Here is a 24891-nt window from a genome sequence, read left to right as displayed (position 1 = left end):
TCATTTAGAGACCTTCCAAAAATGGCAGCCCCCTCCTCGCCCCGCCGCCCACACACGGTGAGAGAAGGACCTTCCCAACATGGCGGCAGAAGGCCCAGGCGTCACTTCCTGCGGGACGGCGGATTTAAGGAGCAGGATTTCCGCTTTCGCTCCTTTCCGACGGTGACGACCTCCCCACGAGAACATGCCTGTGAGTTCCTCGGTGCAGGTTTCCGCGGAGATCTCGCTCTTCTGTCCGCGCGCTCTCCTCACGCTGATTTCGGATCGCAGAGGGCCCTCACCTGCCTTCCGCAGTTCGCAGAGGCCCGTGGGGCCCCCTGCATAGACGGGAGCGGAGAGGCGATAAGATGGCGGCCCAGCTGCGCAGACACCAGGGGCGGCGAGGGGCGAGCTCTCCCCGGTGTGTGGCAGTGGGGGCTGTTTTCGATCATCCCGTGTTCGCCGTTGGTTTCTAAGTCTCTGCATTTCTGCCTCTCTTAGCTCGCAAAGGATCTCCTTCATCCCTCTCCAGAAGAGGAGAAGAGGAAACACAAGAAGAAGCGCCTGGTGCAGAGCCCCAATTCCTATTTCATGGATGTGAAATGCCCAGGTGAGGAGATTACTTGCAGTAGTGGGGAAAGCACTGGACCCCAAGAATTGGACAAAGGTATCCTTGAAGCGGTTCTGATTTCTTAAAATTTGAATGTTTGAGATAGGTAAAATTTTGCATTTCAGGAACTATTTCATTGAATGCAACTAGTTCATTGAATGCAACTATATGCATTGACTATTGCATTTCAGTGATCTATAGTGATCTCCCTTCAAAACTTTTTGTGCAGACCGTAACATTTCTTTGTGTTGAAAAACACTGGAATGTTATGTTGGGTTTCTGCTGTGGTCATTTATATACTTGTATCTGGAGGCAAGGGGGTGGATATGTTGACCAGTTACTGAGCGTCCCTCCTCACCAAATAGAGGATTGTCTATATTTTAACTCTCGGATAGTTTTTTTGGATGATGGTGGTAACGCATTAACAAAATATTCATAGGTGGGGGCAGATAGTCCAGGTTGCTTCTGAGTTGGCTTTAATGTATACCTAGAGCCAAGTAATCGATTTAGAATAGGAAAGTAAATTTCAAGAATTTACATAACATGCTTGTACAGTTAATACATGACAGCATATGTTTAAGTGAAGAAAGGTTTGGGGAAAATAGGGTAACTCGATGTTTTTTCACAGGATGCTATAAAATCACCACCGTCTTTAGCCATGCACAAACAGTAGTTTTGTGTGTTGGCTGCTCTACCGTCCTCTGCCAGCCTACAGGAGGAAAAGCAAGGCTTACAGAAGGTAAATGGTTTAATTAATGTTGTGATTTCGGGGTTTGAATCTTAAGAGAGGTCATGTATAATGTAAATTATCAGGCTGTCTTGCAAAGAGGGTTGGGTTTGATAGTCTTTTTTTTTTTTTTCTCTCCTAAAGCATAATTAGAAACAACTAATCTCAGTGCTTCTGTCTAAGGCTGGGGTGGATGGGTGATAAAAGGGGCTTCATATGAGCTGAAGGTGATGTTGTCTTTAAGTGAGTAGGTAGGAGCTAAAAGAGTTGAGAAAACTACAGATGTAGGTTTCCTGTGGGTATCAGGCATCATTTTGTTTTGTGGGGGTGGGACAGGGTAAGTAGGCTGCTGTCAGTTAATTTTCGGAACTTATTCTTGCAGGGTGCTCCTTCAGACGGAAGCAGCACTAAAAGCCCCTGGAATCAAGATGAATGGGAAACCATCCCAATAAACACATTTTGGATACGTCCTGTTTATTGTCTTGTTTTACTGCTAGGAAGTTCCTACCTCACGTATTCAGGGGCAATCAGAAGAGTGGACTGTAGAGTCATTTGGGGCAAGTAAGTGGTCAAATACTTAAAAAGTCCATTTGGGACATTCCTATCCCTAGGCTCATTGAGTAAATCTGCAGAGCTTGATTAAAAACTGGAATGATATATAAATGGGGTATTTGCTTTCACTTCTATGTTTTCTTAGAATTAAGAACTGACAGTTGATCTTTAAAACGCAATCCAGCACACCACTTTAACACAAAACAGCTTAGGATCCTTTATTTACAGTTCTCAGAAGGCTTGTTTGGAGGCTTATGAGTGTAGAGGTTGCTGCTAGGCTCCTGGTCTAGGGCTAGAAATCTCCAGCCCCCTGCAGTTAAGGGGACTTGTCCAAGCAGAGGTTAGTGCCTTGTATTCCAAAGCCAATGTTGTAGCCGACGCTGCGCTGGTGGGGGTTGTGGACTTATGAAGGGAGGAGGAGAACGTGTGGATGTGTAAGAACCTAGAAGTAAAGGAGGAAGGGAAATAGATGAAGGGTGAATAAAAGTGAATGAGGGTGATACCTGAGCTTTTCAGCAATAAAGATGGTGATTCTTTACCTGGTTGTGGTGCACCTAGAGTTGGTACATAAACAACTGGAACTGTCTGCATCTTGTTTAGGAAGGCATTGTATGCTGGAAAAAGAATAAGGGAGATGTCACCAAAGAGAACTGTTTTCACTGGAGGAAGGCCTTAAGGGGCAAGTATTGCTATTAAAAAAAGGCTTCAAATTAAATAATTATACTTCCAGGAAATTTTTATTCAGTGATTTTTAGAGGTATTCCAACTTCTGGTTGAAAGATGGGAAATGCATGTGTAGATGATAGTACATGTTGTGTTGCTTCCATCATGTCTAGCTATGTGTTTGAGCAAAACTAGCTATAATCTAAGGTTTAGTAGTAATTTCCACTTCTGAGTGGTATTTGTTGGCCACATGCAGTTCCTTGCTTCCTAGTAAATTGGGTGGGATCTTTGGTCCACTGGTGACTAGGGGTAGGGAGGCTAAATCAGGTTCAATTGCATGTCCCAAATTAGATGTGATAAACAGCTAATTTTCATCCTCATTTAGTTTGTGAAATAAAATGAAGGCAGTTTCCAAGTCAAAAGGCCACGGTGCTGAATATAAGGACTCCTTACCTAGAAAGAGGAAAGCTGTTGATGCCAACACCGCAAAGAGGGTAAAGAAAATCTGGTAAGAACCCATGAGCTTCTGGAGGACACCTGAATCTTCACATTGATCTACACATTGGCAGAATAAAAGAAGGTTATAGTTATCCAGGACAGATGTTGCATTTAAAAACTTGTGTGGTCCTAAGAGTATCTAGCTGAAACAGTCAAAACCCAGCCCTCTAGGAAATTCTTTTGCTTCTTAACCAGAGAAAAAGGGGTGAACTGAACTTGGCTCCTCTTACCTTTTTTAGGCTTTTTACCTCTCTAACAATAAGCTACAGTTCTTGAGTCTCATTTCTTTTCAGCTTACAAAAGAATATTTAAATTCTTTGCCACTTTAAAATGCCTGTTACCTTTCCTGTGCACTTGAACTCCAGGTGACTGCTTCCCTTCACCAAGTTTGTGATAGTCTATGGTGATTCAGCTTCTACTTTTAATCCCTCTAACCTGAATGAAATATTTCGTTGGATCACCAATGACCTCTTAAATCCAGGGGCTACTTGTCCTTTTTTATTCAGGTACATTCTGGTATGTTTATAAACTTGTCCTCAATAAAACTTCAGACTTCTGTGTTTGAAGCATGCTTGGCACTTGCCTTTGGTTATTTCAAACTTTTCAGTGTCTAGAAATGAACTCTTCCCTGCCCCACAAAACTGCCTGAATTTAACTGGCCTTCCCAGGTAAACTGTCACCAGGCCCTTGGACCTAGTTCCTATTCTGCATCCCTTATGTAGTCCCTCTACCTCTGGGCTTAACTGGTCTTACCTCTCACCAGACTCTGTTTCACACTATTGTAACAACTTCATACTGTTTACAAACTGCTTCACTTTGAAGACTAATTTGAGGTTGCTTATTAGTAGAAACAAGACTATATTAATCCCTGATCAGGTCCCACTGTTGGAAGTCCCAATAAAACTTAGGCACATTAATTTATAGCACCCCTTTGTTCTGGCTGCATTGAACTAATTCCTGTCTTAGTTGGGCCCTGTCTTTTTTAAATATTTATTTGGCTGTGTCGGGTCTTAGTTGCGGCACGCTGGATCTTTTTAGTTGTGGCATGCGAGATCTTTTTAGTTTCGGCATGTGAACTCTTAGTTGCAGCATGTGGCATCTAGTTCCCTGACCAGGGATCGAACCTGGGCCCCCTGCATTGGGAGCGTGGAGTCTTAGCCACTGGACCACCAGGGAAGTCCCTGGGCCCTGTCTTAAATCTGATTTCTGCAAGTAGGGACCGTGCTTGGCACATAAATGTAGGCACACACTTGTATGAATGAGCTGAAGGTTGGATATTTGTATCTAAAGACTCCCACCTACTGTGATTGTACTGTTCTACTGCTTGTCCCTCTTATCTCTAAGAAGTGCAGGGGTTCTTAACTTTTTTTTTTTTTTTTTTTTTTGCCATGGGCAACTTCAGCAGTCTGATGAAGTCAATGGATCCCAATTCAGAATGTTTTTAAATGCAAAAGATAAAATGTAGTAGGAATAAAGGAAATCAATTAATATCAAGAGTTGATGAAAATAGGGAAAAAACCTAATTTGTAATATACAGTTAGCAAAATGTTCAAAGGCCTAATTTGTGATACAGTGGTATGTGTGCTCTAGTAATAACAAAAAAGTTGTAGCTTTAGGTCTGATAACTACTGTAATTTTGATGTAATTTTGAAATGAAATATTTTGAGATGTGACAGTTGGAACATGAGAACATCTATGGTTTCCCTTGGTGACAAAGTCACATATAATACTGCTGTGATTTGTTGCCTATATTCATAATCAATGGAAATGCTAACTTTCAGTTAGAGGTTAATTGAAAATAAAGATGCAATTTTTTTCCCCATTCAAGGCATGGACACCTTGAGTTCTATCTGTGGACCTTTGTGGAGGTCCATGAACTCTAGATTTAAAAACTGCTCTCACAGAAAGCACAGATTGGAGTTGAACACTTTCTAGTTGGTGGGACCCTGAACACCTCAATTTTCTCAACTCTTTAAAGGGAAAAACATCTTTATAAAGTTTTAGAAAACTCTTTAGAATCATAAGAATTAAAACAAAATGCATATAAATATGCTTAGAATATTTATTGACCCGTACAAATTGGGTGCTTATAGAAGCAAAAACCTTTCTCCCATTAGATGTACTAAGGTTCAGCCTAATTCACTCCCAGTAATTAAGACAAATACTGTTTCCCTTGAGGCATGGGCAAGTGGGAGTGACAAGTATAAGGAGGATGGTTCTCTGGCTTTCCTAACACCTCTTTCCATAACGGTTCCCATACCACCCAAACTTGACATCATTTCTAAACTGGGTAATGGTAGAATCAGGATTTGGGGAAGCTAAGTCTTGGTTCTAGGGTTACCACCATTTGCCCATTGATGCACAAAGGTTTGCTAAATACTTTTGAAGTAAATGAAACATTTATCAAGAGGTTTAAAACAGGGTAAGAAGTATACTTATGCAGCTGACAAACTGACATAACTTATATATTTAAGTATAACATCTAGCTAGTGGTAAGAAAGCTTCCTGAAGGTTACATTTTATAGAGTAGGCTTGGAGAATAAAGATCCATGTCCCAGCTAGTTTGAATAATGTTGGTCAAGTGGCTGAATGTTTCCCATTGACTAAATCGTAATGCATTCTGTCTTTTTGCCTCTAGATTAAAAATAGGCACCCCCAATGCTCACCTGAACCAGACTTACCTTTCATAGCTCTCACTCGCACAGCCTCACTTTGACTGGTGAGCACACAGGAAATATTGATGAAAACAGGTGATGCCATCTGCTGGAGGGAAGTGAAGTTGACTACTTTTATGGGGTAGATAGCCAGGCCACGTGTGAGGGAAGAGTGCCTATGGCCAGAGACCACTAGAACTGGGGAGCTGGGGAAGACCTTGGAGAAAAGGAAATGGAACATGTTTGAAAGAAAAGTCAGTTTTGTGTCAATACATTCCAATCTTAAACATATACAGTGAGACATCTGGATTTCTAGTTCTAGCTAGCTGTCTGACAAGTCACTTTTTCTCACTTAGATGTGTTGAAGGATAAGGGAAGAAAACGATCTGTGAATAATACAGCCTTCAAAAAAAGTTTTAAGCTAGCATTCTAAAATTGTTTCAAGATAGCATTGGTGTAATATATATATACATAAAAGTATTTGTGTTATCTTCCAGACTGACAAGGCTCTTGACCTAGATTTTGGACTCTGGGGGCCCCCCTGGCATTGTGAAGGGGACAGATTTTCTTCATTTTGTTTAAGAATTTCCTGTGGTGAATTTTATCAAGTCATTCAGTAACTGTTCCTTTACCCTGGACTGAGAATGAAAAATCTCTTTTTCAAAACCCTGATCTGTTTTGCTTCAGTCCTTAACATACCTCTAGTTTCTCAAGAACTCTGTCCACTCCCAGTACTCTTATCTCCCCAACTTCGTTTTTGTGGCTAAGAACCAATTCTGATTGATCGATGTAAAAGGCTGGGATGAAAGGAATGAGGATTCTTTGCATTCCATTCTTGCTACGCTCACTGACAAGCGAGGCCCAACCATAGACTGAGGTGTCAGCCGTGCTGAGGGCCTGGAGTAGCTCCTCTGATTGGGGTTGAACCTTGATTAGGCAGACATAAACCCCTGAAGAAAAGAGGAAAAACTGAGCAGGAAGGTTCAGAGGCTCTATTTAGCCAACTGGATTAGGATAGGAAGGAAAAATAGTTACATGCAAATTCAGAATGTGAACTCAAGTTTTGAGTATTCACTATTAGCACACTTTTGGCTACTATGGAGGAGTTTACCAAAGATGAAACAGTCCCAGGGAACCCACAATTGAACTTAAGGATACCATTATTGGTAAATTGGACATGTCAGGGAGTATTAAATAATATAGTGTAAATGGAAATTAAGGGGATATAGGATGAAGTAGAGTTGGATCAGTAAAGGGTTTTGTGGAAGAAAGGCAAGCTTTGAACATGGTTTAATCACTTCTCTATCAAACCACCTCTTGATGGCCTTATTTCTGTCAATTGTATTGTTTTTCTAGTTACCCATGCTCAACCTCAGTTGTCTTTTGACATCTATTCCTTCATTCCTGTATCCAAATCTTGCTAACTCATCCTTTGAAATGTCTCACATCTGGCTCCTCTGTTAGTATTGCTGTTAGTCTGGTCTAGACACTCATCAATTCATGCTTGGATTATTGCAATGTAAATTGCATTTACTAGTCTCCTTGCCTCCCATTCTTTCTTATCCATTCTGTGTACTGCCACTATATACTTTAAACTTATTTTTGAAAACTTTTCCAGGGCTCTATATTGCCTGGAATGTCGTGTTCTCTTCACATCTACCTCAGTCCTAGTCATCCTTCTAAAGGTTATTTCCCCTGTTAAACCTCACTCTAACTGCCAGGTTTGATGTAGATACTCCTTTCTTTCTGCCATCGTAGCATCCCATGTATACCTTTATTCTATAACTAATCGCCCTGTGCAATTCTAGTAAGAGTTAAAAGCCTTGTCTTACTCCGCTGTACCTCCAGGGCCTGTCCTGGTACCATGCATTCTATTTGGTGCTCAACGGTTTGCTGAATGAACCTTCTATCAGTGGTTTCTCATTACTCATACCATTCAAACTGCCTGACCTTGGAGTAGATGCTCTTCCATGATATAGCATTACCTATTTACATTTGACATGAATTGTCTCATTTTAGATCAGTTGATTTATTTAAAGTCCTCCCAGTGTCATGCCTGTTTCTGCTTTCCACTTGTTAATGCTGTTCTGCTTGGAATATCCTTCAGTTCAGCAACATTCAAACACTGTGCTACTAGTTGGGGATAAAAGATGAATGAGACATAATCCAAGCCCTCACAAAGATAACAGGCTAACAAAGGAGAAAATAGTAAGTTATAATAGAAAAGCATAGCATATTATAGACATGTGTTAAAAGTTTGTTGAATGGATAGAACAAAAATGCTGACTGAGAAAGATTCCACAGTTATATAGCAGATGAAACTGGAAAGTAGAAATGCAATCCAATAAGAAAGTGACATTTGCACAAATATGAAAACAAGGGGGAAACCAGATTCAACTGGTGGAACCCACCTTTCTCCATGCTGAAATCTGAATGGACATGAAAGACTTTACTTGCTGGAATGTCTAGTAAAGTATTACTGAACTGTACATGGCACAGCATGAGGGTCTCTGGAAGAAGTGTTGTTGTAATGGCCAAGGCCTGACTTGGGGTGCAGGATCCTAATGAGCAGAAAAGAGAAATAGCTCTGTTACTAAGAGGAATTTGTAGAAGGAGAGACTATTTTATAGAGGCAGTTTGGTACTAAAAAAAAAAAAAAAAGCAACAAAGAGGATCAGTTCTGCTTGACTTGCTACAGCTGTCTACTTGGCAGCTCTGTTGGGTCCTACCACAATCAAGTTGAAAGAAGATTGTAAAAAAAATCTGCTTCTGCTAGTCTGTGACTATAATGGGGCTTCTATTATCAATATCATAGCTGCTGTCCTCTTTAAAAGGTTTTTGGAATTCATCAGTGGGAAGATTACAGAGAAATTAGACAGCTGTTAGAAATAAAGTGCTACACATGGGAGATAGCTTTTAAGTCTAGGAAGGTTTGTTTTCCAAAACATACTGTTTTGCAGTATGATTCAAGTCAAAGATCTCGAGAAGTTCATTACAAGTGGTGCCTTAAACAGGAGCCACATAGCCAGCAAGAAACAGACTGGCACCAAGGTTGGGTCAGCTGCAATGGATGCATTTTAAATTAAATAGGAACTATGTCTTGTTAACAAGATTTTCCCCTGCACAGTTTCTTAATGGTCTTAGTTTGTTAAAGCTCTTTCTCAGTTGCCAGCAGTCTAGTGACCATTCTCATCTTTTGGAGACTATCAGCAATATCAAAAGAACTGTTACATGAGGTTTCATAATAAGTTGTGATTTTAGAAAGATTCTGCGGGGGGAAAAAAATTACAGTCTCTTTGTAAAATTTAATAAGGTAGACAACAATGAGTGAACATGTTATGAAGAAACATTTAATACTTTGTAAAAGAACCTGGAGAATTTTAAAGATCAAGTGTTCTTATTTATACATACATAGAGTGTATTTATAAGATTACATACTGTGAAAAGAAAATATATTAAGTGCTTAAAATTGAAGGACAGAAAGGGCAATTAGAGTTTAAATTATCTTGTTTTATAGACAATTGTATTCTGTTATATTTTGAACTTCTCTGGTTGGTTTGTGTTTTCTCGCCCCCTACCCTCTCCCCACCCCTTACCTTCCCCCTGCCCCCAAATCTGGAATTTGTTCTTTAAAAAAAGAGGAATGAAAGGATGTACATGCACTTTGGAGTGGAACATATCCACCACTCCTGCCACTAACTGGTTGTTACCTTGTACAAATTACTTGCTCTTAGACTTAGTATTCTCATCTTTTTTTTTTTCCCGACCAGGGATTGAACCCAGGCCCTTGGCGGTGAGAGCGTAGAATCCTAACCACTGGACTGCCAGGGAATTCCCAGTATTCTCATCTTTAAAATGATAATTACTACATGATGAGATTGTTAAATGAGATAAAAGATATAAATATTCCTAACATAGCATTTGGAATCTATTAGAAGCTTCTTGTATTTTAGTTATCTGTCCTCCCCCTTTTTTTGACAGTAAATCATGGCCCAATACAGAATGAAAAAAAGAAAAGCACAAGGCAAATTTGCTGAGTGAATAACATTTCAGATATCATCTAGTTCAACAATTCTCAAATCTTGGGAAGCTTTAAAAGAATTATATCTTGGATTCCCTGGTGGCACAGTGGTTAAGAATCTGCCTGCCAATGCGGGGGACACGGGTTCGAGCCCTGGTCTGGGAAGATCCCACATGCCGCGGAGCAACTAAGCCTGTGCGCCACAACTACTGAAGCCTGTGCGCTCTAGGGCCCGCGTGCTGCAACTACTGAGCCCACATGCTGCAGCTACTGAAGCCTGTGCGCCTAGAGCCTGTGCTCTGCAACAAGAGAAGCCACTGCAACGAGAAGCCTGCGCACTGCAATGAAGAGTAGCCCCCGCTCGCCACAACTAGAGAAAGCCTGGGCGCAGCAACAGAGACCCAATGCAGCCAAAAAAAAAAAAAATTGTATCCTAGGCTCTATCCCAAACTTATTAAATCTGGATGGAGCCTAAGAATCTGTATTTTGAAAAAATTTCTTTGGATAACCTTAAAAATCAGCCATGTTTGGAAATCCTTGGTCTAGGCTACCTCCTGATCTCAGGGTTATAACTAAAAAGACAGCAGTGACTAGGTTGAGCCTATTTCAAAACCTTAATACAGTCATAATTTCTGAGGTCTCATAGCTCTCAATAATTTTTTTTTTTTTTAACATTTATTTATTTATTTGGCTGCGTCAGGTCTTGGTTGCGGCATGCGGGATCTTTCCTTGCAGCGCGTGGGCTCTCCCTTACAGCACATGGGCTTTTTTCTAGTTATGGCATGCGGGTTTTTCTCTCTCTAGCTGTGGCGTGCGGGCTCCAGAGCGCGTGGGCTCTGTAGTTTGCAGCATGCAGGCTCTCTTGTTGAGGCGCAAGGGCTCAGTAGTTGTGGTGCATGGGCTTAGTTGTTCCCCAACCAGGGATCGAACCCACGTCCCCTGCATTGGAAGGCAGATTCTTTACCACTGGACCACCGGGGAAGTCCCTCAGTGATTTCTTTGTAAAAGTAGAATCAATTTTGAAATGAAAGAAAACTTGTATTGCTAATTCAAAGGGGTAAATGAATTGAGGGAGAATGGGAAAGGTGGGAATAATGACCCAGAACTATAAAGAGATTGCTGACCTTTAAGATTGACACCATTTCTGCCAGTGGTGATAAAGAGCTTGAACACAGTTGAATTGAGGGTATTGGTGAGAGAAGTCTTAAGGTCATAACTGAGTGTTAATCTTGATGATGCATGGACCACCACCTGTCAGCAAACCAAAGGAAAATTGGTACATAAGTTCTTAGAGAATCTGGTTCCCTTCTTCTCCATCCCTCATAACTTATTTAGCTAAAAGCAGTTTCACACAAGAGCAAATTGCCCTTCTAGTGATCACATATTTGAGAACCACAAAATTTGTTTACTTTTGAGAAGAAAATAACATTTTTTTCTAAAAGGAGGTCTTTGTGCATTATTCCTTCTGACATATATTCCCTTTGTATGATTCCCTATTAGATGTCTTTGAAGACAGTTGCAATTTCCTTTAGAAAGTTTTCTTTTTCTCTCTTTAGTTGCATATAATCTCAACCTTTTCTGAAACCTCAAAGTATTGTTTCTCTCAAAATACTTGTAATGTTCTGCCTTATATTGTAGGTATTTTTATACTTGTTAAAACCCCTCCCATTAGATTCTGCGTTTCAACTTAGAACCCTAACATATCTTTGTACATCCTGTACTGTGCCTTGAATATAAGGCAAGTGCTTAGTGATTACAGTGGGAGAAGATGGTGATAATGATGGCCCTTTCCCCCCAAATACCTTCAACTTACTGGTTTATTTATTTATTTTTGGGTTCTAACTCCTTTGGGTATCCAGTCCGTCTGTTTTTTTTGGCTGTGGCACACAGCATGCAGGATCTTAGTTTAGTTCCCCGACCAGGGATCAAACCCATGCCCCCTGTAGTGGAAGTGCAGAGTCCTAACCACTGGACCACCAGGGGATTCCTCCCAAATTCCTTCAATTTATATGCAGTATACTGTCCAGTCTCCTCAGTACTACCGTAGTTTTTAATTTTTTCCTATATATTCAAGGACCTTAAAACTGTAATAGGGAAGAACCTTTTGTGTTCTACTACAAGTTAATCACTAAAGGGATGTTGCCTAAAAGCTTAAGTTATACATAAAGGCCCATCTCTGGGAACCCTGCTTCCCAGGAAATGAGCATTAAGCTAAAATACCTTTGTTTAGCTCACAGGAAACATCTTGACCAGGCCCACCAGTGAGCGACTGCAGGGATGAAAAAATGAACACATCCCCTCACTGGAGGCTGATGGGAACCAGGAAGTGTTTGACTTTGCCCCCTCCCCTTTTAGTATGGATGGAGCCTGAATTCTAACTCAGGCAACATGGTTCTTTGGGGCAGGAGCCCACCACCTTCTCAGTTTGCTAGCTTTCCAAATAAAGCCGTTATTCCTTGCCCCGCCTCAACAACTCTCCTGTCGATTACTGGCTTGTCGTGCAGCGAGCAGTACGAGCTTAGACTCGGTAACTAAATCAAGTTAGTTATGTTAAGAGCTCAGTGAGGAAAGGAGTTTTGTCTTTTTCATCTTTGTATTTCCAGAGCCTAGCATAATCACTGACATATAACAGGCCTCAGTGATTGTCTACCACTTAGTGAATAATTAAATGAGCATTTTTACGAAGTACACCTCTGACATCATAGCTCATTCTCTCCCTTGCCTTTGTGACACCTTTCTCCTTGCTTTTCTAGCACCTAGAACCTTCTCAGCCCCTTTTTCTAGTTGTCTTCTCATACTGCCTCTCTCCTCAACCCTCTTATCTGCTCATGATACAAGTTCTCTTTGAATGTTATCCAATTTTTCCCTCTCTACCCTTAAAACTTACGCTGAAGCCACCCTGATTTATTCATTGGTCTTCAAACACAACATACACTTTTTATTTGCCTTTGTACATATATGCCTTCTCCCTTTCTTTTCTGCCAAATTCCTAATCCCAGGATTCAGTTTAAATGTCATCTGTGGAAAATTTAGCCTTAATGTCTAGGCAGAATTAGTGATTTCTTCTGTATTCTAAGAGCATTTCTGACGTCATTTATGTTACCATGCCATCTATATGTAATTATTTATGTTACGACTAGAGCTCTATAAAAGAAGGTACCAGATACCATGTGGGCACTTATTGGGCAATTTACTCATTTATAAAATTGGGATAATACTTTGCAGGGTTGAGAAGATTAAAAATGATAGTTGTACTGTATATAAAATAAAAAAATTAAAAAAAAATAGATGCAGAGTGCCAAGCCCATAGTAGATGCTCAAAAAATAATAGCTATTGGGGCTTCCCTGGTGGCGCAGTGGTTGAGAATCTGCCTGCTAATGCAGGGGACACGGGTTCGAGCCCTGGTCTGGGAAGATCCCACATGCCGCGGAGCAGCTAGGCCCGTGAGCCACAACTACTGAGCCTGCGCGTCTGGAGCCTGTGCTCTGCAACAAGAGAGGCCACGATAGTGAGAAGCCCGCGCACCGCAATGAAGAGTGGCCCCCGCTTGCTGCAACTAGAGGAAGCCCTCGCACAGAAACGAAGACCCAACACAGCCAAAAAAAAAAAAAAAAAAAAATTAAAAAAAAAATAATAATAATAGCTATTACGAGGAATGAAAAGAGGAACAAGCAAATTCTTTGGGCACAGAGGAAGGAGATGTTACATGTATTTAAGGGGGAAATAGGAAAGGCTTTATAAAGCTTACCTATTCACTTGTTCACCCATCTCACCTACTCAAGGGTATCACTTAAGCAATTCTCCCTACTCCTACATCAAATTTTCCTTCTCTACTGAATCATTTACTAAGCCATTATTTCTCCCATTTTAAAAAACAATCAACAAAACAAACTCGACTCCAGTTCCTTGAAGAGGACTGTCTCCAAGTCCTCTTTTTCAATTCTCCAATCAAACTTCCAGTCCCTTCATTCCACTGAAGCTACTCCTCAAAGTAACCAGCCTCCATATTGCAAAAAACCATCAATCATTTCTCAGTGTTCATACTTGACCCATCAGTAGCTTTCACGTGGTTGATCTCCCCCTCCCTCCTTGAAATACTTTCTTCACTTGGCTTCCCGGACAGCAGGATTCCCAGGTTTTCCTCCCATTACGCATTCTTTCTTTTTTTTAATAAATTTTTTTTCTTTTCTTTAATTATTATTTATTTATTTATTTTTATTTTTTTGGCTGCATTGGGTCTTCATTGCTGCATGCAGGCTTTCTCTAGCTGCGGAGAGCCGGGGCTACTCTTTGTTGCAGTGCGCAGGCTTCTCATTGCGATGGCTTCTCTTGTTGCGGAGCATGGGCTCTAGGCGCACAGGCTTCAGTAGTTGTGGCACATGGGCTCAGTAGTTGTGGTGCCCGGGCTTAGTTGCTCTGCAGCATGTGGGATCTTCCCAGACCAGGTATCAAACCCGTGTCCCCTACATTGGCAGGCGGATTCTTAACCACAGCGCCACCAGGGAAGTCCCATTCCCTGGTCATTCTTATAAATCTTATAAATTCCTATAAATTTCTCTTGTTGGTTCCTATTCTTCTTTCAGAGCTCTTAATATTGGAGTGTCCCCAGAACTTAGTCCTTGGACCTCTTCTCTATTTACACTCATTCTCTTGATGATCTCATGGCTTTTTTTTTTTTTTTTATTTGGCTGCGTTGGGTCTTTGTTGCTGCGTGTGGGCTTTCTCTAGTTGTGGCAAATGGGGGCTGCTCTTCATTGTGGTGCGTGGGCTTCTCATTGCAGTGGCTTCTCTTGTTGCAGAGCACAGGCTCTAGGCACACGGGCTTCAGTAGTTGCAGTACGTGGGCTCAGTAGTTGTGGCACTCGGGCCCTAGAGCTCATGGTCTTCCGTAGTTGCGGCGTGTGGGCTCAGTAGTTGCAGCACACAGGCTTCCGCTGCGGTGGCTTCTCTTGTTGCGGAACATGGGCTCTAGGTGCACAGGCTTCAGTAGTTGTGGCACGCGGGCTCAGTAGTTGTGGCTCACAGGCTCAGTAGTTGTGCATGGGCTTAGTTGCTCGCGGCATGTGGGATCTTCCTGGACCAGGGCTTGAACCCGTGTCCCCTGCATTGGCAGGTGGATTCTTAACCACTGCAACACCAGGGGAGTCCGATCTTATGGCTTTAAATATCTATGCCAATGACTCCCAGACTTTTCTATCTAGCTACCTCAACACATCCATCTGACATCTAATAGACATCCAACTTTACATGTCCAAAACTGATCTTCTCTCCAAAACTGTTCCACCTACAGTCTTATGCATTTCAGTTGATGGTAATTCTGTCCTTTTAGTTGTTCAATCAAAAACCTTAAGTCATTCTTGATTCTTTCACACTCTACATATAATCTGTTGGGAAATTGTATCAACTATACCTATAAAATATATTTAGAATCTGATCAACTTTCTACCACCTCCTCTATTATCACCCTGATCCATCATACCCAGCTGCATTCCTGCAATTATAGCCTCCCAACTTGTCTCTCAGCTCCTACTCTTTTTTGTTTTTTGGCTGCGTTGGGTCTTCGTTGCTGCGCGTGGGCTTTCTCTAGTTGCAGCAAGCGGGGGTTCCTCTTCATTATGGAGCACGGGCTTCTCATTGTGATGGCTTCTTTTTGTTGCGGAGCATGGGCTCTAGGCATGTAGGCTTCAGTAGTTGCAGCATGCGGGCTCAGTAGTTGTGGCTGGCGGGCTCTAGAGCGCAGGCTCAGTAGTTGTGGCTCATGGGCTTAGCTGCTCCGCGGCATGTGGGATCTTCCTGGACCAGGGCTCGAACCCGTGTCCCCTGCATTGGCAGGAGGATTCTTAACCCCTGCACCACCAGGGAAGCCCCCATGGTGATATTTTAAATTATAAATCAGACTAGTCATTCTTTTGGTTAAGAACCTTAATCACGATTTACCTTCATGTTCCAATAAAGTTTGTTGGCTGGCTTTATATCTGATATGTGAGTGTATTTCTTTTCATAGGATGTGCTTTCTATATGCATATTCCCATATATGGAAATAGTTACTCTAGACTCTTCAACTTTTTTTTTTTTTTTGGCCGCGTCACACGGCTTGCAGAATCTCAGTTCTCCGACCAGGGATTGAACCCCCGGCCACGGCTGTGAAAGCCTGGAATCCTAACCACTAAGCCACCAGGGAACTCCTATAAACCCTTCAACTCATAACATTAGGTTTACCTCTCGATATGTTTTCACTAGTCCTGGAATGTCATGAAAAATTGTTGCTATTCCTGGACTCCTGGCCACTCCTACCCCAGTGACAATGTCTGTTTGTAGAATACTGTCATCAGCAGAAATCATCCACATCCCGGGTTCACCTAGGAAAAGACAAGAGAAAGCACTTGGCTGCAACCTTTGATATAAATTGGTCACTCTAACCTTACTCAGAATCCAAGTCAGTAGACCATTCAAGCATACATATATCCCTTCCCAGGAGGAACACCCAGCTTTGAGGGTAACTGTTTTTTTTCTTTAAAAAAAAATTTTTTTGGCCACGTCACGTGGCACGTGGGATCTTAATTCCCTGACCAGGGATCAAACCCACACCCCCTGCATTGGAAGTGCAGGGTCTTAACCACTGGACCGCCAGGGAAGTCCCTAACGTTTTCTTAATGTTGGGTTCCCCTTCGTATGTCATGCCAGCAAAATAAAATAGGAACTGCTGACCTTCACAATCACAAAAGAAGCTACTTAGTTGGAGAATGTAACTGTTCTCCTTAGGAAAAAGAAAAATGCTTTTTACACATAGGAATAACACTCTGATTAAACTTTGTATAGACCCTGCTAAGGATGAATCTGCTTTGACCTACTGATTGATATCAGCAGGAAGACTGCAAGCATCAACTGGCAGAAGAGAGGATTCGTTTACTTTGGTTTAATTCCCAAGGCAGCAGAGGAATGGCAAATATTAGATTAGATTACTGATCCTGGCTTGTGGCCCTTCTGCTTCCTCATCCAAAGTGGTATGGATTTGAGATGCCCAAAAAATTCCAGAATGGAAGACAGAGGGACAGTCCTGACAGAACCTAGGAAAAGGGAGTAAAAAAAGCCTCTGCTTCACTGACAAAAGATTAACAATCATGGTATTGTAAGCAGAGTTAGCTCACTGGCCATGGATTACATGTTAGTAAGTAGTGGTTGCTTACAAGTCAACTGTTACAGGATTGGAGGATTTGACCTAGGCTGAATAGAATTCGCTTTGTATCAAGTCCAAAATACACAGTTAATGTTAAAGTCAGGTCCAGTATTACATCACTTTACCCAAACATATGTATCCATAGTTCACCAAAGAGGACGCAAAGCCCAAGCCACATACCACCCCAGCCAGCCTTACTTGGATGGATTATTTGGTAGCATATACCCAGTCAGTATATACCATTTTGGGATATGCTACCTGGAAGCCTAAAGATATAACACACATTTCCTAACCCAAGACTGATTTTCTGTAGCTCAATAGTACTTAGAACAGAAATGCTTTGCTGATCAAGAGTATAGTGTAGCCCAGTACAATGCCAAACCTTCTTACAGTGATGGTATATGTAGAAGTTAGGCCTTCAGATGTGCTTCACAAAACAGTGCACACACAACTGGTTCTTAGAACTAAAGCCTATTGCCCTTTCCTTCCTTTTATTTCATCCTTTACTGATGTTCAACTTAGCAATTACCCTCCTTCAGAAGCTGGGAATGGAGGAGAAGGCACAGTACTCTACACTGCCTATATATTCAATAGACACTTGGTAAATATTACTGGCTGACCTCTAATTGGCTGGCTATGGAGAGGAATGGGCACTAAACTGAGAATTATCAGTTAACATGAAAAATAAAACACACAAAAGTATTTTCTTTCTCAGAGAGCCCCTTAGATTTTAGATAATTTGGGAAAAAAAAAATCCTCTAAGGGATGAGTTGCTTTCTAATCCTGTCAGTTGTGAGGTTGAGAAAGGGAAGGTATCCAAACCATTCTGGTTGAGGAGGTGAGTACTGAAGCAGATGACATCTCCGACAAAGGTAAGCTTGGTGTCTGGCTCGATGGCGTGCTCTACAGAAACAGGAATATAGTCTGCCATGCCTGGATGTCTCTGGTCCCAGAGCCTCACAAGTGTCACCCCTCTGTTCACAGCCTGAGCCATGTAAGTATAGTTCCTATTCCCTGGTCCAATAAGCAGCAGGTCATCTCTGAAAGCAGACGTCAAAGGTAGAAATCTCTGAAAAGAGTCAATAGTTAGGAAACAGTTCTGGGGGCAGACCGTATCAACATTTTATATTCAATAGCTCAAAAGTTCGGATGGAATTATACAATGGAGAGTAAGCAACTAGGGCCAGGGATCAGGTCAATTACATTTATATATATAGTGCCCAGCTAGGCTTTTTTTAAAATCATTATTAATTACTTAATTAATTAATTTGGCTGTGCCCAGTCTTAGTTGCAGCATGTGGGATCTTTGCTGTGGCATGTGGGATCTAGTTCCCTGACCAGGGATCGAACCTGGGCCCCCTGCATCGGGAGCACGGTGTCTTAACCGCTGGACCACCAGGGAAGTCCCTAGGCTTTTTTTTTAATTAAAAAAAATTGTTTTTCAGTATGGCTTCTTTTTTTTTTTTTTTTTTTAGTATGGCTTTTTGATAATACTCCAGTTGGCTCCCTACAGGAGCTTTGTATGAACTAGGACTTGTCAAATTCAAAACATACTGAAATTTTTCTTCATTGAACAACTAATTCTGGTCTTTTCCCCATCTTAATGAAAGAAAGATCAGATTCCAAGTGCAGAATATGAGAGGAATTTACTGGAGCTTTCAGATAATACCAGGTTAATCAATAAGATGTCTACCACAATGTCAACACCATTCCTTTGCCTTCCATACCTGTTCAAAGCCAGAGAAAGCTGGGTATTGTGTGTGTGGAATTTCTCTCCGATGCTATTGTAAAACTGAACAATGAAGGTGAGAGACATGCCCAAGGGAAAGGCTGATAGGGTCCTTCCTTGAGCTGTGTATAGCTTGGGGTGGCTGCTAATTCGCAGGTATGTCACTGGTGCTACCTGTGGGAGACAAAACCCTCTAGTACAGAGAAGGATACATTGGAGACGAGCTGAGACCATATTCTGAGACTTACAATCAATGATAAAAATGATGTTCCTCTTTTGTAGGAAATAGCTCTTGATTTCAGATGACAGAGTGAAAAAGAAATATGACAGTACAGGAAACGGCTTTTTAATTACTAAAACAGTGGAAATGTGAAAAGAAGCTGGAGCTTTTTGAGGAAAGGACTGAATTTCTTCTATTTTGTGCAAAGTGTCAATATTTATTGTTAAATAATTGATCATTTATCAAGAATACTGTAGGTTTTGTTTTCACACTGCAAGAGATAAACTGATACAATAAGGGAAGTCCAGGTTTGAATCCTAGCTTTATTATTTCATATCTTCATCTAACCATTCTAGGTTTCATATTTATCATCAGTTTAATAGGGCTAATAATGCCTATCATAGGGTTTTTGTGGTAGTTAAAAAAGATAATATACGTAAAAGGAGCAACACAGAAGCTGGAATATACTAGATTTTTAATGCCCAAAACATTTTTTGTTTGTTTGTTTTAGACTAACTTACCTCTAAGGTCTCTTCTAATTAAAAAAAAAAATTCTAAAAACAAAGCCTAATTTAGCAATAGATAGCAATAGTTCTATGCTTCTCCCACACCAACCCTTTTGCCAAAGCTGCTCAGAAGACAGTCATACCAGTTTGAGGCTAATCTCTTATAACAAGGACTGTAAAGTCCACTTTAATTTGATGGTTCATGTCAAGATTGTCCTCTTATCTTACAGTTCATTTCTGACTTCCAGAGAAGTTTCTAGTTCTTAAAAAAGGAAATCTGCCTCTTAGGGCCATGGTATTCCTTTTATTTTTTTGAGTAAGTCCCTGAACTCACCTGAACCCCAGTTATAGTTGTTTGATTGACTCCAAAAGGTTCTATAGAAGTGACTTCCAACACAGCAGTACCTGCAATGGAACCAGCTTTCAGGAGCCCTTCACCGTCCTCCTCAATGACAGATGAATTAGGGAAACACTTGAGAACACGGGAACTCACAAAGGCGGCCCCTACCCTAGGGAATAAACGGGGCAAATGGCATCTCTTGGGGGTTCTGTTTGACAAGAAAGAAAGGAGTAGAGACTGCCAGGATTACTGTTAGAGGCTGTACTCTGAGAAAACTGCTTGCCATTCTCCATGTTGTGTAGTTATTTTTTCCTCAGGTAAAAGTCAGCCTTTGAATTATGCTTATCTCTTTAAAAATCAAATACTATTACATATTTATCATTAGAAAATTATTTGGTTAAAAGAATTGAAAACAGATACAGTCAGCTTTTCATATCCATGGGTTTTGCATCTGCAGATTTAACCAAGCACAGGCTGAAAATTTCAAAAAGTTCCAAAAAGCAAAATTTGAACTTGCCTTGGACTGGCAACTATTTACGTAACGTTTACATTGTATTAGGTATTACAAGTAATTTAGAAATAGTTTAAAGTATACAGGAGGATGTGCATATATGCAAATACTACACCATTTTTATAGAATGGATTTTTGCATCTGCAGATTTTGGTGGGAGTGCAGGTCCTGGAACCAATCCCTGGTGGATACCAAGGGCCAACTGTATTCAAACAAATACTTGTACGTGAATGTTCATAGCAGCACTATCCACAATAGCTAAAAGGGGAAAACAAACCAAAGTCCACCAACAGATGACTGGATAAACAAAATGTGTTACATTCATACAATGGAATATCATTCAGTCATAAAAAGGAATGAAGTACCAATACATGCTACAATGTGGATGAACCTCGAAAACATGTTAACTGCAAGAAGCCGACAGAAAAGGTCACGTATTGTATGATTTCATTTACATGAAATATACAATATTTAAATTCACAGAGACAGCTGATTAGTGATTGCTAGGGACTGAGAGGAGGGGAGAATGGTGAGAGACTGCTTAATGGGTATGGGTCTCCTTTGGTGGTAATGAAAATGTTTTGGAACTAGAGGTGATGGTTGTATAATACTGTGTATGTACTAAACGCCACTGAATTGTACAATTTAATTTTATGTTATGTGAATTTCACTTCAACTAAAAAAATTTATTTGTGGGTTAGAAAAATCACCTAGAAGGCAATGATTCTTTCCATGTGCAATGTTTCTCTGAGGGTAAAGTTAGATCCTGGCCTGCCTTCTTCTCCATTCTCCTTACCTGTTGGTATGGAGTTTGAGCTGAGAATTCATGGACATCAGAATTTGTTCAGGTTGGCACTCTGGGTAGAAAAGTTGGAGTTTTTCAAACACCTAGAATGAGAAAATGATGTTTTCCTCATTTCCGGAAAAGACAAATGATGACTTTTACTCACAAATGGACAACTACAAATCAAGTCTGCCCAACTTCAATTTAGCCCAATGTCCCACAGTACTGCTTTCCAAAATGAGCCAGGCATTTAAAACATATTTAGGTAGTGTAGAATATATAACCTAATATTAGCCCTGCTTCTGACTACAAGGGACTGGGCATAGTTTACACTTACTACATCCCCTATATTACTTAGATATTAGGTATGAAATAAGTTTGAAATTTCTAATTTTAGTTCTAGTAACTTGAAAAGAGATTTGAGAATGAAGAACCTGTAGTACTTAATTAGCAAGGGCACTATTCTGGTCTTCCGCCTCCTGGTAAAGTGCTTTTTCCTCTACCCCTCACTGAATCAGGGAACCAAAGCCAAAATAAAGGAAAAAAGAAAAAAGAAAAAAAAATTAGCCCCAAATTCAGAGGTAGAGAAACTTATTTGCCCCACACAAAAAATAGTTTTTCTTTGAGTTCTAAAAACAATAGGGCCATTTAGCTTTCAGCTTGAGAACATCTGTAGAAACTGTTCGTACTCTCATACCTTAGCAGAAGTTAGGATAGGATTTCATTCTGCCTGTGAGTATAGCTAAGTGGACTGTATCATAATATCTATGTTAGGCAGAACAAATCAGAAATTAATTCCTCTTTAGTTATTATGTGTTCATATACTGTATTCACTGTGTTGGGAGTTGAGGGGAGTGCATGTGCTGTAGTTTCTAATGTCAGTACTCATAGAAGCAATTAGCAGGAATAACAAAGATCTAGAAACCATAAGCCTATTCTAGAGATCCCTCTAGCAATTTCTCTATCTCTATCCAGACTAAGCTCTTCATGGATGGTAAGAGAATATAACTTTCTTCTCCTTGATATACAAAAACAAGATTTAGCTTTGGGACCTTACCAGGATCTGAACTTCATCAGACAGTTCCAACAAATTCCCCTCAAACTGCCCAGAGGAACTGTTCATACAGCGGACAGTGACTTTGATACTGGTCCGACCAGCTGCTTTTGTGTGGACAACCATGGCAAAGTTATTCTCTACTGGGAGTTGTAGAAAAACCTAGACAGTGAAGGGATGGATTAAGAAATATTCATGAATAAACACTGTGCCCTTCCCTCTGTTGAAAATAGCTATTTTAGTTAGTCTAAAACTTATGATGAAATAAAATAAATTTAGTATCAAGATCCCTAAGGTAATATAATAAACAGATAAGTTCATACCTCTGAATGCCTGGGCACTAGATCCAATACATCCCTTTTGCTCATGGACCAATGGAATGTGAGCCCAGGGTTGGCACTGCTGAAGGAGAAAGGGGTCTGGGTACTGGTCACTCCCATGACATAAACTGGCATCTGAAAACGAAGAGTGGTTTGTGCTATACATCCTGTCCAGCTGGCATTATCAAAATAATGAACCTGGAACAGAGCCATCATACTGACCTCAGTAGCTGTGATGAGCCGAGTTGCAGCTGCAAGGATCCTAACAGCCCTTAGCTGCACAACTTCAATCTGCACTTCATCCTGCTCAACAGCGTGGAGAGCAAGCTTAGGCTAAGAGGGGGTGTCTGTGGGGCGGATGCTTATGATAACTAGTTTGTTGTTGTTTGGGGCATTCAACAACAACAACAAACATGCCATAGGTATAGGTTTTTTGTTTTTGTTTTGTATTTGTTCTTGAAACAATTCCTTAAGTATAGGGACTGTCTTATAACAATGCCAAGTACTCTGTGGGTTTTTCACTGAAGATTACATATTTCCCATGCCTGGTTAAGAGAATGCCAAATGAGGAGACTGAAAAGACTTTCCTGGGCTGTTGACACCCTCCCCATCACTATTTCTTCCTCCACCTCCCAGTGATTCCCAGATGGAGGAGTAGAAGCAGAGCAGAACAAAGAACCAATACCTGGGAAAACACAATGACTTTTCCAGTATCTTCATTTACTGTCTGGATGGTGCCATGGACCACAGCTCTGCCAACTACCTTCCCTGTAACCTGGCCCCTCCTATTAACAACAGCCACGGTCTGATTACTGATGGAGAAGTGAATGATAGATTGAGGCTGAGGGCCACCTTCAGACATTACCTGGAATGTAAACACGCCAGTGAATGCCTGGACCTTGGGGAGAAGTCACATCGCCTTTCCCAACCTTTTGTCCAAGTAACTCGACTTTTTCATCTTCCCCCACTTTCCAACCAGCATATGCCACATCAACTCAAATGCACATGAAATGGAAGTGCTATAAATGATCCATGGGATTCCAAGAAGTAGTTCATACCATGTTTCTCATAGAACAAAGAAAATACTAATTTTCTTCTTTATCAAATCCTGTTGTACTTGGCTGAGAGTAGACAAGGGAAGGTCAACAGGAAGAGGTGTACGTGTGTATATGTGTGTTGGGGTGGAGCAGAGGTGGGATGGGGAGAAAGCCTCATTTCTGGCTTTAGGATCACCTGCATCATATTAGTTGGAATCAGTGTCATTTTCTCTGGAACAAGTCTGAATGGAGGAAACACCTTGAAGGAGAAAACCAAAAGGACAACAGTGATTAACTACAGTCAAGTTCATAGCAAATGATCATGCAGCTTATTCTAAGGAAAAAAATCCTAATTATGTACAATGAAGTTATATACAAAAATATGTATTTTATTTTATTTATAAATGCAAATTTTATTTATAATAGCAAAAAATTATAAATTACTTAAGTGAGAATGCTTAAATAAGTTATTACATATCCACTCACTGTAATAAAAGTGGTCATTAAGATTATGTTTACAATTACCTTTCTTTTCTACTTTTTTTTTTTTTTGGACATGCCTCACAGCTTGCGGGATCTTAGTTCCCGGACCAGGGATGGAACCTGCGCCCTCAGCAGTGAAAGTGCAGAGTCCTAACCACTGGAAATTTATAAAATTTATAAATTTATAAAGAAGACGAAGTATGAATTTTGGATGAGATAATTTCCTTACTTCAATTTGCCGAGGAGCTGACGTGAATTTTCTCCCCATCTTGTCCCTGGCAATAGCTACAAGTGTGGTTTGCCCAATAGTGATAGCTCGAAGGATATAATTTTCAGAGTATTCGTCCTGTTGCTCAATTAGCCTGCAAAGACCCACAAATTTCTAGGTGAGAAAGATTTGGTTTTAAGAGTGGACAGTTATGCATCTTTCTAAGATGCTTAACATTTTCTGCTTTCTTTTCTTTTTTTTTTGGCCATGTGGTGCAGCTTGTCTTAGTTCCCCGACCAGGGATTGAACCCGGGCCCACGACACTGAAAGCGAAGAGTCCTAATCACAGGGAATTCCCAATCTTCTGCTCATTTTAACTCAGCTTAGAAGGAACTACCAGAAAATAACTTCCAGAGTCAAGACAAAGTTCATAGCAATGGCAGAAGGCTCCTGAAGGGCAAAAATTTGTTCTAAGTCTCCAAAGGAATAAGAGCAATATAAACATAGACTGGCAAAACTGCAAATACTAAATTGCCTCAGAATTCCTGTATTTTCCCTTTCGCAGAGGGCAATACCAGTGCCTCTACTTCTAGATTTTTTGAAGGTCCTCAAGTCTGAAGCACCCCCAAAGGATATCATCCAAGGAGAAGTTTCATAAAATGGAAATATTAATGAGACACATGATTTTAGGCCCAAAATAAGACATCTGAGGATCTGGAAGGGGTATATTGTAGAGAGCTGAATATGGGAAGAGAGTATGGGCTGAAAGGTACCGTTACAAAAAAAGGAAAGAAGGAAATCTGAAATAACCTAAGGG

General features: G+C 40.8%; 2 protein-coding genes across 4 annotated transcripts in view; one reads left to right on the top strand and one right to left on the bottom strand.

The window, feature by feature from the left end:
• Positions 1-37: 37 nt before the first annotated feature.
• On the top strand, positions 38-1782 carry RPS27 (ribosomal protein S27). 3 transcript variants are annotated; one of them, XM_082365773.1, is made up of 4 exons: positions 38-190; positions 481-646; positions 1218-1328; positions 1699-1782. In XM_082365773.1, the coding sequence occupies exons 1-4, from the start codon at positions 185-187 to the stop codon at positions 1725-1727; spliced, it is 312 nt and encodes a 103-aa protein (XP_082221899.1). In that variant the 5' UTR covers positions 38-184; the 3' UTR covers positions 1728-1782. The 3 variants fall into 3 exon arrangements, with proteins under 3 accessions (XP_082221899.1, XP_082221900.1, XP_082221901.1); XM_082365774.1 differs by having other exon boundaries at positions 50-190; positions 481-589; XM_082365775.1 differs by lacking the exon at positions 38-190 and adding an exon at positions 230-400 and having other exon boundaries at positions 481-589.
• Positions 1783-2060: 278 nt separating this feature from the next.
• The window catches only part of NUP210L (nucleoporin 210 like), a 77032-nt gene continuing 54201 nt past the window's right edge, over positions 2061-24891 (bottom strand). The window contains exons 23-40 of the mRNA XM_082343769.1: positions 24096-24228; positions 23580-23642; positions 23032-23211; positions 22569-22649; positions 22350-22481; positions 22030-22188; positions 20985-21076; positions 19672-19846; positions 18610-18785; positions 17705-17922; positions 15925-16064; positions 10829-10955; positions 8095-8244; positions 6383-6633; positions 5711-5900; positions 2985-3086; positions 2408-2482; positions 2061-2310 (exon numbers count right to left, since the gene is read on the bottom strand). Of these exons, the coding sequence (XP_082199895.1) occupies positions 2210-2310; positions 2408-2482; positions 2985-3086; positions 5711-5900; positions 6383-6633; positions 8095-8244; positions 10829-10955; positions 15925-16064; positions 17705-17922; positions 18610-18785; positions 19672-19846; positions 20985-21076; positions 22030-22188; positions 22350-22481; positions 22569-22649; positions 23032-23211; positions 23580-23642; positions 24096-24228 (2545 nt within the window). The 3' untranslated portion in view covers positions 2061-2209. The remainder of the gene's footprint in view (positions 2311-2407; positions 2483-2984; positions 3087-5710; positions 5901-6382; positions 6634-8094; positions 8245-10828; positions 10956-15924; positions 16065-17704; positions 17923-18609; positions 18786-19671; positions 19847-20984; positions 21077-22029; positions 22189-22349; positions 22482-22568; positions 22650-23031; positions 23212-23579; positions 23643-24095; positions 24229-24891) is intronic.

This window comes from Balaenoptera borealis (assembly GCF_965194805.1).
Source record: "Balaenoptera borealis genome assembly, chromosome: 1".
NCBI lineage: Eukaryota > Metazoa > Chordata > Mammalia > Artiodactyla > Balaenopteridae > Balaenoptera > Balaenoptera borealis.
This window is presented reverse-complemented; position numbering and strand designations above follow the sequence as displayed.

What these genes read in the sequence shown, in the direction of transcription:
- RPS27 (XM_082365773.1), top strand. An exon ending in ACCCCAAGAATTGGACAAAG is followed by an intron (nt 647 to 1,217) that starts GTATCCTTGAAG and finishes GTTTTTTCACAG; the next exon opens with GATGCTATAAAATCACCACC. An exon ending in AAAAGCAAGGCTTACAGAAG is followed by an intron (nt 1,329 to 1,698) that starts GTAAATGGTTTA and finishes TTATTCTTGCAG; the next exon opens with GGTGCTCCTTCAGACGGAAG.